At 38.3% G+C, this 13,006-nt stretch overlaps 1 protein-coding gene across 1 annotated transcript in view; it reads left to right on the forward strand.

Annotated features, from left to right (window-relative positions):
* Positions 1-13,006, forward strand: part of PP2D1 (protein phosphatase 2C like domain containing 1) — a 42,825-nt gene that overhangs the window by 23,370 nt on the left and 6,449 nt on the right. The window contains exons 2-3 of the mRNA XM_054594980.1: positions 1,800-1,937; positions 5,526-6,586. Of these exons, the coding sequence (XP_054450955.1) occupies positions 1,800-1,937; positions 5,526-6,586 (1,199 nt within the window). The remainder of the gene's footprint in view (positions 1-1,799; positions 1,938-5,525; positions 6,587-13,006) is intronic.

Below are 13,006 nucleotides of genomic sequence, written 5' to 3' on the forward strand. Positions count from 1 at the left end.
GCTGCGAGGGCCCTGCCCCGAGAGCGGGAGCCGGCAGGAGACCCAGCACTCGCTTGCAGAAGATGCCTCCCTCCTCCCCACACTCACAGTGGCACGGGGTGACGCAGCTGCTGGAAATGAATACGGGGTACACGCGTCCGTGGTGTGAAGGAAAAAGCAATCGAATAACAAGGCATTCAGATTAACAGTGTCCAACAGTATTTCCTACAAACGTGTGAATATTTGTTTAATGTCTCTACACAGTATTGGCACAGGGTGAGGGAACAGTGGTGAGAGGTTAGCAGAAGCCAAGGATGCAGAGATTTCTCAAACACTTTAAGGAGCTTATCTCCAGAACAAGAGCAAGCCAGTAACAAGCCTTAGGCAGTTGGATCCAGGCTGCTGCTCCGAGGGGAATGCTGAGAGGCCAGCAGACTGGGGGTGGGTGGGGCAGAAAGGAGGCTAGTGTAGGAAGTTAGGCAAAATAGTCTGGTGCCCTGAAACAGCAATAGCAATGGGGAAAGAGACAAGTGGGTGATTAGAGGGATATGGAAGAGGGATGTCTGGCAGGCCTTAATGATTAATGTGTATATCCAGAAAGAGAGAGTAGGGTCGGGTGGCAGTGCCTGTTTTAGTTAGGGTTCAATTAGCAAAGCCGAGCCATAGGAACTACAGAATAAAGGATCTGTTGTTGAAATTAGACCTTACATAGTATGTAGTAGGAGCTAGGCAATTGGACAACTTGGGTGGGGGTGGGAGGAGTTGGTGGACAAGTGAAGTCCCCCACCAGTCATTCTGGAGAAGGCAAGGATGTCCAGCCACCAAAGGAAGACCACAAAGGGGAGGCTGATGGAGAACTAACTGTAAAGGAAACATTTGCCTTGGTGGGTCCGTAGGTGGGCGTCTGCTGATGAATCTGGGGCTGCGGATGAGTCAGTCAGCAGGGCCTGCAGGAAGAGCAGAATGCATGGTAGAGGAACAAGAACAAGGTGAAACCCCCCAGGGACCTCTGCTTCTATGGGTCGTCTCACTGAACCGTGACGGCATTCACATGTGGCGCTACCAATTCCTTTCTTGGGCAAATCTCACCTGAAACCACACAGGGAAGGGCTTCTGGGTAAACAGTTTCCAGCCTCACCAAGCTACGGTGGGGGAAGATTCTGGCGGAAAAGTAGTTAACTCCATTTTGAACCTGACTTTGAGTTGACTGTCACACATCCCCATGGAGATGTCCAGTAAGCACCTGAGCTTGTCCAAAGCTCTTCAATGTGCAAGCAGGCTGACTCAGGACTCCAGTTCTAACCTAGCCTGGGGTGAGAGAGGGGAAAGCAGCTCCAGGTTAGGAACCTATGGACTAGCCCTAGTGGCCAGGAGGGAAGGCAGGCTCAAGAAAAGAAAAAAAAAAAGACAGTCCAGAAAAGGTCTGTAACTTTCAGGCTGTGACTCAAGAGCGAGATGGATTGTGCAGGCTCTGCAGGGCAGGAAGGAGGAGGCGTCCTCCAGAGACGGCGGAGAAGCCCTGAGATATATGGCAGAGGGAAGGCAACTGGTCTGTATATTAAGGAGAGTCTCCTGCAATCACTATTTTGAAAGTGCCGTGACTTTTATAAGGAAAAAAAAATAACCTCACTTGGGTGTCACTCCACTTGTTTTGTTGTTATCTTATTATCAGGCATAAGACAGTATATTGAATGAATAATTCTTCCTTCAGAAATTTCAGAGACTAGTTTGTGAATACAGTTCGTGACTGTATTGTTTAACTCATAGAGGGAGTTCTGAGTGGGGTTCCGGGTGAGGGAGTAAACATTCCACACGGACAGGTGTGTGCCATCGAGTCAGCGGAGCCCCGCCACCGCCACCACCGCCACCACCGCCGCGTCCCCACTGCTGCCGCTGCCACCCCGCCTCAGGCTGAAGGGGGAGACCTGCGGAAAGGTGACAAAGAGAGGGCCAGGAAGGTAACAATGCTAAAGGAACATGGAAATAAATAGTCCTCTCAGGTAATTTTTCTTCATTTTCACTGAATAACGAATATAATCAATGAGCAATTACGTTTGCAGTACTTTTTCCTCACCTACTTAGTAATCCAATGAAACCTTGGCTCTTTGTTAGACTACGGGCATGAAAGAAGCATATATTTCTCTGACCGCCTTATATGAAACAGGGCTTTCATTCCTCTCTATAATCCAAATCTGTATTTTTCATTGCAGTGCTTACCTGTCTGATACTATGTTTTCGCGTGTCCTTTGTTTATGTTGTTTTTCGTAACAGAATATGAGCTTCCTCTCAGTGCGTGCCTATTTTGTTCATTGCTATATCTCCAGGAAGTAAAACAGCACCTGGCCTCTTGCAGACCCTCAGATATTTGTTGAATGAGTGAATGAATATATAAACGACATTGTATTCTAAGAATGGGTCCATGTGAGAGACAGCTATATTATGGCTATCTGATATAAAGGGTTGAGTCAAGGTCAAAAAATAGTATTAGAGTGTATTATATATTTTTTCAACAGTTCATCAAGCCTCAGAAAAACTGTATCCTTTACCTGCATGTTACCAAATAATAGCAATTAAAATATTTAATATACATGTTGGTCAGGAGAGCTTAAAAACTTTGCCAGTATCCATTCTTTTCTCCCACTTCTCTGCTTACCTGTCTATTTCCCTTGCTGGGTCTTCCTCCTCCTGCTGCTTTTTTATGGGTATTTCCCTTGGACTTGCTTTGGACTCCTTCCTGACTTCTCTCAATCGTGAGTTTTCCTAGGTCAGCTTCTCTAGGTCTCCTAACGCCATTCCAGCTAGATGAAAGGGTAGGCTCCTGGTTGGGCACCTTAATGGGACTCTGTCCTGGGCTCCATCCGACCTGTTTAATCCTCTGTCTGAGCATATGGACGGCACTGCACATTCTTCCCCTGTAACTTGGAGGGCAGGACACAAGCCTGACCTGTCTGTGCATCTTCTATGTTGTGCACAGTAGCTGGCCTGTTGCAGGGACTGAAGAAGTGAATGGATGCTGATCATATTTGTTGATGAGATTGAAGTACTTAAGAGTGACATAATTTGGGGATTGGCTTTAAAATTTTCCGATGACAAATAAATGGAATAAAATGGCTGAGGACACAGGTGAAATGAGTGAAAAAAAATGTTGATAATGGTTAAAACTGATGAGTATATGGGGGCTCATTATATTCGTCTCTCAATTTTTATGGAACTTTAAATTTTCCCATAAAAAAGAAACAAAAATTTGTTGATTAGGCAGAGTCAGGGAGGCCTGCTAATCTGCTAATAGTTCTAGAAGCATTTATAAAGCAGAAATTTGTAAATAAAATTCTACTGTAAGGATGAGTAGCTACATCTAACACAGTTGTAACTGCAGGGAATTAAATACAAGTAAGAAAAGCAGCAAAAGCACTTCAAACTTATCAGAGCTTTGCTTGTTTCTTTAATTTTTAATTATATTGCTGTGTGTAAACCATATATGAAGGTTGATAAAGCCTGCTTACCTATCACATAGTGCACAATTTTATTTATCACTCATCATAGAAATCTTTCCTTCCTAGAAATAAGATGTTCACATAGTTTATAGGATGAAAATTCTATTGCCAAGAATCCTAGAGATGTTTGCTTATTTTCTATAGCCATTATTTTATTTATGCATTCATTTTTAATTTATAGACATTTCTCAAAATTGTGCTCTATTTCTTCAGTTTATTATGATTTATTAAGCTGAGTAACATAACTGTAAGCAAGCAATGATAAATATATATATATACAATTTATCAACACATATTGAGACATGCATGTTGCTCAGATTAAGTTTCTGCTTCAAAAAATTCTCTCCCATTGATTTACTGATATTTTCTTAAATTTGTTTTATATGGAATACATTTCTCCGTAAGCACTGAAGTTTCATGTCTTTAAACGATATGTTTTCACTCAATACAGTTCTCAGTGTCCTTTTCACTTGGGGTAGGAGGAGCAGCTGTTTTTCGGGTTTTTTTTTTTTGAGTGTCCCCTGTTGCTAATTGTTTCACCATGTATCTCATTTGATGCTGAAAACAACACTGTTTGCTTTATAGATAAAAAAGCAGGTACTCTGAGAAATTAAGTATCTCGCCTAAGGTCATATAAAGTTCATAAGTGAAGACAGTTAAATAAAAATCCAAAGTCTGCAATGTTCACAGTGTATTGTCTGTCTGTATTCAAACTTTCAATACTTGAACTTTCAATATGAAGCCATGACATAGTATTGAGTGAAAATGGCAGCTTCTAGGGTGGTATGCAAAATATGATCCCACTTATAATTCAGAAAAGATTACATATATATTACATATATACACATATTTTTGTTAATATATTACTATAATTTATACCATTACATTATATATCAATATATTATTAATATTTAAAAGTATATATTAATATATTACAAATATACACTATAAATTTGGAAAGATAACAAGCTGTTAATTACTACTGGAACTGAGATTTGGGAGTTGGGAGTGGGATGGAGAGACAAATAGAACATTCTTCTATTTCTACTCTGTACCCTGCTGCATTGAAATTAAAAAATGTTTATGCATTACTTTTTCATTGTTACTATATAAAAATTATTATCTTGTCATTATTGAAGATACTAAATGGACTCATTTCTTATCTAAACCACAAATGTTCTTGAATACCTATTATGATGCTTAGGATATTTTAAGTTCCTATGTTCTCTGGGCATTCTTATTTCTGTAGGCTCTACCCCTCATTACATCTAATGCATTAAATGTACTCATATCAAGAAAATTTATGTATGAGTTGAGTTGAAGTAATCTAGTTTTCAAAATGCCACATTTCATAAGCACTTAAAGCTACTGACTTTGATGTTTCAGATTTTGAAATTTTTTATAACCAAAGCACTTTTTTCAGGTCTCTAACACTTCCATAGACAAAGATCCCATGCCCTAGGAATTGCATAAAATAAATAAAAATGCCCCCACTGCTGAATACAGCTCTAGATGCTTCTGATAGGAAGGGTGTCAGCTCTCCAGAAATCTATCATCCAGCGCCACATCTTTTCTTCCCTTTCCTCAGTCCAGACCTCTTTCCTATTGCAGTCCTAAAAAATTCTGTTCTTACACAGTTTGGTTTTAGCATCTCCCATTCATTTTCTTGTGAACCCTTTAATTAGGACAAAAGTATTTAAGCAAGACAAAATGGAGTACAAAAGTAATTTTGCTCATATTTTGAAATAAAATTCCTAGGTCTCAAGCATGTACCTCCATATGCCTAGGATTAAATATTGGGTTCCTAGATGTCTAGCTAACTTTGTGGAAATTTGCATTATTTCATTCCGTCATATACAGGTCAATCACCAATTTATTCAGTATTTACTATGCAGTTTTTGGGGGAATCACAGGAAGATGCATCAGACTATTCAATTCTAGGCCTATATAAAATTGTGAGGAACCAAAGCAAATCGCAAAGACAAAGGTTTGCTTGAAGAGATTTTCAGTGCATCATTCCTGGCCTGTAACTCCTTTTCATCTTGTTTGCAGAGTGTTTTGGAAGTCAAGGTTATGGGATGAGAGAAAATCAACATTTGATTCGGAGGAGCAAGCCCCACCTTTACAAACAAAGCATTCTAGAAAGAAGGAGGAGGCACCATCAAGAGGCTCTGAAGACCATCATGAGATCTGTGATCAAGTGATCACATTTCCATGCTCCATATGCAAGTGCAACATTAACCTACCTCGAGTTTTCCTCCATAAAAAACAACACACCGCCCTGGCCACACTGGGCCTTAAATGGAAGGGGGGAAATAAGCCAGCGCCCTCAATCATTTCTGTTCAGAGACAGCTGATAGTTACTAAACTATTGTCATCTTTTACGTTTACTGAAACAGTCCTGCAGAACATCAATAATGCTTTCGAACTACTTCGGAAGAAACAAATACCAGCATACCGTAAGATTATTGGTAATATTCACAGCAATCCCATGTATCATCCCCAAAAAATCTGCCATCTGTTAATTAAAGGAATGGCCATTTGTGATGACAGGAATTCTACATGGAAAGCTGACATGAATGATAAATTCACTGTAGTGAATAATTTTGGCAATAAACCCAATGTGTGTTTCTTCGGTTTGTTTGATGGGCATCACGGAGCCTCCGCAGCAGACTTCGCATCAATGGAACTGCCAGTATTACTTCTCCACCAGCTTTCCAGATTTGATCCTTCATACCAAATGACCCCTGAACAGCAAAAACTAATCAGTTCCTTTCATACAGTGTTTAGGGAAGAATACAGAGCTACAGAAAACCTCTTTTCTATGAAGAAACGAACAAAAGAGTTGAGGCATGAACATGAAAGCATACACAAAGCCTTTGCAAAAGCATTTTGGAGAATGGATAGGCTTTTACGTCTTGGAAGGAAAGAAGTATCCAGGGTTCAATGGAGTGGCTGTTCTGCAGTTACCTGTATATTGGAAGGCAAAATTAAGAGTCCCTATGCCAAGAGGGATCCGAGGGGAATCACTGATCAATATGGTTGGGCAGAGAGCGTCCCTTCCCAGAGGATGCCACAAGTAATTTCTGGAGAACTACATGTTGCAAACACTGGTATGTACATTGAACAATGCCAGGTTACACCTTAACATTTTTTATTCCTGGCAGCAAAGTCTCTTATGCTACCAAAATTACATAGTGACTTCTTAATGCCTAGAAATTGCATTGACCAGTTTAATAAATGACCAATAAGCCATTTAAATGCAGATCGCAGGTACAGAATTAATTGCAATTATTTATCAAGGAGGCACATATATGAAATAATGTAATCAAAACACTAAATTTCCTAAGTGGGTAGCAATACACCTGTTGATAAAGGCAAAGTAAACATATTTGCTTAGTTCTGAATGAAACAAAAAACATTTCTCAGACTTCTCTTTTTCAAAGAATAGAAAGTTCTTTGAGTACTGTTAGTATAATTGTTCCTTTGGTCCATTGATCAGTTATTCTGATAATTAATACATTTTCAATAGGCCACTCTTGTGCTCACTGGCCAAGTAGCATCATTTTCACCTTACAGAAAACAATAGTTCATGCCTCAATTTCATGGGTATGCATTCTCAAATATTTAGTGTATTCTTTTGATTTTACTTTAGAAAGCCATTCTTTTGACCTCCAGTGCTACAGTTCTAGTTTAGGAGCTTGCCAAAATCAAAAGCCCAGGGGTAAAACACTTTAGCAAAGTTAGCCAGAGTTACATGCTGGGGTTCATGAGATATTTAAATAGGGTTCCCACCACACCTTTCAGTATTATTAATCATATAATTATTATTAATAATAGTGTCCATTTAATTTTATTATTATTCCATTTAATATAGATATAATTATTATTAATCATTATTATTATTAATCATAGTGTCCATTTAATGGATATTAAATAGAGTAATTTCTCATTTAGTCTTACAAGAACCCTGATATCTAATGATATCTAAGTATTGGGTTCTTAAAAAATATACATTTGACTTACAACATTGTGTAAGTTTAAGGTATACAACATGTTAATTTGATACATTTATATATTGTAATATGATGGCCATTATAGCAATAATTAACTCCTCTATCACATTGCATAATTATTTCTTTCTAGTGGTTGAAATGAAGTTCTAGTCTCTCAGCAAGCTGGATAATTATAATGCAATACTGTTCTATACTCCTTATACTATGCATTAGCTCTCTAGGACTTATTTACTACTGGTTGCAAGTTTGTATCCTTAAGCATCTGTTCTACCCCCACCCCCTATAACTAAGTGCTGGTAACCCACTTTTCTAGATGAGAAAATGGAAGCTTGGAGAGGTGAGATAATTTCGTCAAGGTCTCAGAGGTAATAGGAGTCAGCCAGAACTCATGCAGCCTCTGAAGGAGATTGCTTCTGGAGGCTGAGGTGCTGGTTGGACCTCAGGGACTAAGTGGGACTTCGTGACAGAGATAGCTCCAAACAAGGGCCAGAGAGTCACAAAGACCATTACAATGTCAAGGTCCCTGGAAGTCAGTCTATTTCTGATCTAGCTCTGGTTCGGAGCCCAAAATAAGGAGAACTCCAGTTTGAGCAATACCAAGCACCAACGGCAGTGCCAATTTCCTTGAAGTCATTGTCATTTCTCAGTCTCTACCCTGAAATTCCAAATCACTTCAGTGCAGGCTTACTGCATTGAATGGAGAGTTTTCAGATTTCAGACCCAACTGGGAACTGTCCCATATTCTTAGACTTGAGACCACTATTAAAAAAATATCATTAGATATCAGGTTTCTTGTAAAATTAAATGAGAAATTATGAGATAGTCAAGTAAATAAGAACATTAAATGTCTAGCTTACTGTGATACGCTATTTCCAGAATCACTGCTATTTGGTTGGTTCTAAACTCGGTTGAACATCTGTTGACTAATATCCAGGCTTGCATAATTGTGTTACACCGTTTTATTTAGGCATCCTTCATTTTAAAAGACACAAGAATATAGGGAAAAATTCAGCTTGTGAAAGGGAGGTGATGATTTATGCTACAAAAGTATTCCTAAAAAAAAATAATTTAAATGGGCTATAAAGAAATAAATGGTCAAATTTATCAAGAACATATTTTTAATTATATTTTATTAATTATGCTATTACAGTTGTCCTGATTTCCTCCACTATGTCCCACCTCCACCCAGCACCCCCACTCCCTCAAGGCAATCCCCCCACCATTGTTCATGCCCATGGATCACACATGTAAGTTCTTAGGCTACTCCATCTTCTATACTGTACTTTACATCCCAAGGCTATTCTGTAACTGCCTATTTGTACTTCTTGATCCTTTCACCCCTTCACCCCTTCCCCTGGACACCCCTCCCACCTGGCAACCATCAAAATTCTCTCCATATCCATGATTCTGTCTCTGTTCTTCTTGTTTGCTTAGCTGGTATTTTAGAATCAATTGTTAAGAAATATGTATTTGTTGCCATTTTTGGGGTTCATAGTTTTGATCTTTTTCTTAAGTATCTTTAACATTTGACATATATAAAATAATGGTTTGGTGATGATGAATTCTTTCGGTTTGTTCTGTCAGGGAAGTTCTTTATCTGCCTTTTGATTCTAAATGATATCTTTGCTGGTTAGAGAGATCTTGGCTGTAGGCTCCTGCTTTTCATGACTTTGAATATTTCTTGACAATCCCTTCTAGCCTACAAAGTTTCTTTTGAGAAATCAGCTGACAGTCTTATGGAAACTCTTCTGTAGATAACTAACTGCTTTTCTCCTGCTGCTTTTAAGATTCTCTCTTTATCTTTAGCCTTTGGCCTTTTAATTATGATGTGTCTTGGAGTGGGCCTCTTTGCATCCATCTTGTTTGGGACTCTTTGTGGGCTTCCTGGACTTGCATGTCTATTTCCTTCACCAAATTAGGGAAATTTTCCTTCATTATTTTTTCAAATGATTTCCAGTTTCTTGCTCTTCCTGTTCTGTTTCTGGAACCCCTATGATGTGAATGTTGGACCTCTTGAAGTTGTCCGATAGGCTGCTTAAACTATCCTCATTTTTTTTTCTTATTTTTGTTCTGATTGCTTGTTTTTTGTTTCCTTATGTTCTAAATCATTGATTTGACTCTCGGCTTCATCCACTCTAGTGTTGTTTCCCTGTAAATTGTTCTTTATTTCAATTAGTGAATCCTTCATCTCTGACTGGATCCTTTTTATGCAGTTGAGGTCTTCACTAAGTTCCTTGAGCATCCTTATAACCAGTGTTTTGAGTTCTGCATCTGATAGAGTGCTTACCTTCCTTTTGCTTTTTTTTTTTTTCCTTGAGTTTTGATCTGTTCATTAGGGCCATGTTTCTTTGTTTCCTTGTTTTGGTAGCCTGTGCCCTAGTGACAACCAATAAAAAGATTATTCTTTCCCCATTGAATGATATTGTCATTCTCGTTGAAAATCTATTAATCAGTGGAAAGGTTTATAGCTGAAGTTTTAATTCTATTCCACTGACCTGTATGTCTATCCTTATACCAGTACCACACTCTCTTGACTCTTGTAACTTTGGAGTAGGTTTTTAAATTGTGAAGTGTCTCCTTTTCTTTTCTTTTTCCAGAATGTTTGCCTATTTTGGATCTCTTGCTTTTCCATATGATTTTTTTAAAAGACTTTATTTATTTATTTTTAGAGAGAAGGGAAGAGAAAGAGAAAGAGAGGGAGAGAGAAACATCAATGTGTGAGAGAAACATCAACTGCCTGCCTCTTGCATGCCCTCAACTGGGGACCTGGCCCTCAACCCAGGTGTGTGGCTTGACTGGGAATTGAACTGGCAATCTCTTGGTTCACAGGCCAGCACTCAACCCCCTGAGCCATATCAACTAGGCCTCCATACGAATTTTAAGATCAGCTTGTCAATTTCTTAAGAATATCTAGCTGATATTTTGGTAGAGATTATGTTGATTCTACAGGCCAATCCAAGTATTGTCATCTTAACCATAAAATATACAGGGTTAGGCACAAATAATACCCCTTTTATATTATAAAATTACAAGCATGTAATTCTGTAATATAACAATATCACACTCAAGCACACCATATGACATTTTAGGTGAAATTTTCAAATTAAAACTATAAATTATATCCATATTATTGCCCTACCAACCACATGTAAGCAGGCATTACTTCTGCTGGACCCTGTATATAACATATAATGTGTATTTTTGTTGTTTAAGCATTTAATTATTTTAAAATAAATTTCAGTAAGACAAATTGACATATTTATCCATGTAGTTACCATTCCTGGTGCTCTATATTTCTTTTTGTAGATCTGTATTTGTCTGGTATTATTTTCCTTCTGCTTGAAAAACTTTTAATAGTTTTTGTAATACATTGTATGTCTTTTGGTGATATGTCTTAAGACTCTACTTACACATTTTTTTTTCAAAGATCTGTTTATTTCATATAGAATTGTACACCCTGGCTGATGTGGCTCAGTGGATTGAGTGAGACCTGCAAACCAAAGGGTTGCTGGTTTGATTCCCAGTCTAGGGCACATGCCTGTGTTGCAGGCCAGGTCCCCAGTAGGGGGTATGAGAGAGGCAACTAGACATTAATGTTTCTCCCTCTCTTTCTCCCTCCCTCCCTTCCCTTCTCTAAAAATAAAATAAATGAAACCTTTAAAAATAAATAAATAAATAAAAGCATCCAACACTTTACAAAAAAATTCTAGACTGACAGATTCTTCCTTCTTTCCTTCTTTCTTTTCCTCCCTTCCTCCCTCCTTTTTGTTTTTTTTTTTCCTTTCTCTTTCATTTACTTCTTTCTTCCTTTCTTTGAAGGTATTTTTTATTTTCCATGTCTATGAGTTGTTTTTTTTTTAATCCCTTCACCTTTTTCACCCAGTTCTCCAACCCCCCACTCCTCTGACAGCTGTCAGACTATTTTCTGTATCTTTGAGTCTGTTCCCATTTTGTTAATTTTGTTCATTAAATTCCATACATAAGTGAAATCATATGGTACTTGTCTCTCTCACTAGCTTTTCACTTAGCACAAAACTCTCCAGGTCCCTCATCTATGCTGTCACAAAAGGTAAAATTTCCTTTTTTTTTTAATGGATGAGTAGTATTCTATTGTGTAAATATGCCACAGCTTTTTAATCCACTCCACTACTGATGGGCACTTGGGCTGCTTCCAAATTTTGGCTATTGTAAATAATGCTGTAATGGACATAGGGGTGCGTATATTCTTTTGAATTTCTTCAGGTATATTCCCAGAAGTAGAATCACTGAATCTACATTGCATTGTTTATGATAAAGAATCTGCTGTCTATTTTCATTGTTCCTCTCTGCCTATAATGTGGTTACTCACTTTAGATGGTTTAAAGGTTTTATCATTGGTTTTAAGCAAAACTGATTGGGCCGTACCTCAAATTTCCCCCCTTCAGCTTTTTCTTATCCTTAAGGAAGGAGTATTTATTGCAGTTTTCAAAATCACTAATCTTTTCTTCTGCAATGCCTAATTTGCCATTAATCACATCCACTGTGTTTTTCATTGTTAACATTGTAGTTTTCATCTTTATAAGTTTTTTTAAAAATTATCTTCCATGTCCATACTTAACTTTTTAAACACAGGGCATGCAGTTATAACTTCTAATGTTCTAACCTATTAATTCCAACACCGGTGTCATTTCTGAGTTAGTTTTAGTTGTTTGCTTGTTTTCATTGTATTGTGGGTAGTCTTTTCCTGCTTACTTGCATGCCTGGCATTTTCGTTTTTTAGGGTTGTCATACAAATTATCACAAACTTGGCAGCTTAAAACAACAAAAATCCATTCTCTCACAGTTCCGGAGGCAAGAAACTTAATATTAAAGTGTTGGGAAGGTCATGCTTCCTCTGAAACCTTTAAGGGAAAATGCTTGCTTCTTTCAGCTTCTAGTGGCTCCAGACACTCCTTGGCCTGTGGCTCCAGTGGCTCCAAAACTCCCATCTCCGCCTTCATCTCCCCATGGCTTTCTACTCTACGTTTCTCTTCCGTCTCTAATAAGGATTCTGTTCTTTGGATTTAGGACCAACTTGGATGATCTCAAGACTCAATTACACTTGCAAAAACCTTTTTTCCCCCCCAATAAGATCATATTCAGAGGCTATAGGGGTTAGCATGTGGACTATTTTTTTTTTGTACATTATCTTAAGCTTTGTTTTGGGATGAAGTTACTCCCCAAGTAGGTTGATCCTCTTAGATATACCTTTTATGATTTGTCAGGCGTGTTCAGAAAAGTGCTCAATTTGGGCTATTTTCCTCTATTGAAGTAAGACCTTACCAAGTACACTACCCAATGATTCCCAAATTATATTTTTCCAGCCTGACTGGTGGGAACAGACATCATTCTCAACCCTGTGAAAGCCCTGGGTGATAGTCTCTCTAATCCTCTTAAAATAGTTGTGGGTTTTTTGTTGTTGTTGTTGGTTTTTTGCCACTGTTGGGGGCTTTCCTCATACACACCTTGATCAGTAAGTATCCTACTGAACACTGGGGG

The sequence above is a fragment of the Pteronotus mesoamericanus genome, unplaced genomic scaffold (assembly GCF_021234165.1).
Source record: "Pteronotus mesoamericanus isolate MK-2021 breed Mesoamerican mustached bat unplaced genomic scaffold, CSHL_Meso_final scaffold_54, whole genome shotgun sequence".
Lineage (NCBI taxonomy): Eukaryota > Metazoa > Chordata > Mammalia > Chiroptera > Mormoopidae > Pteronotus > Pteronotus mesoamericanus.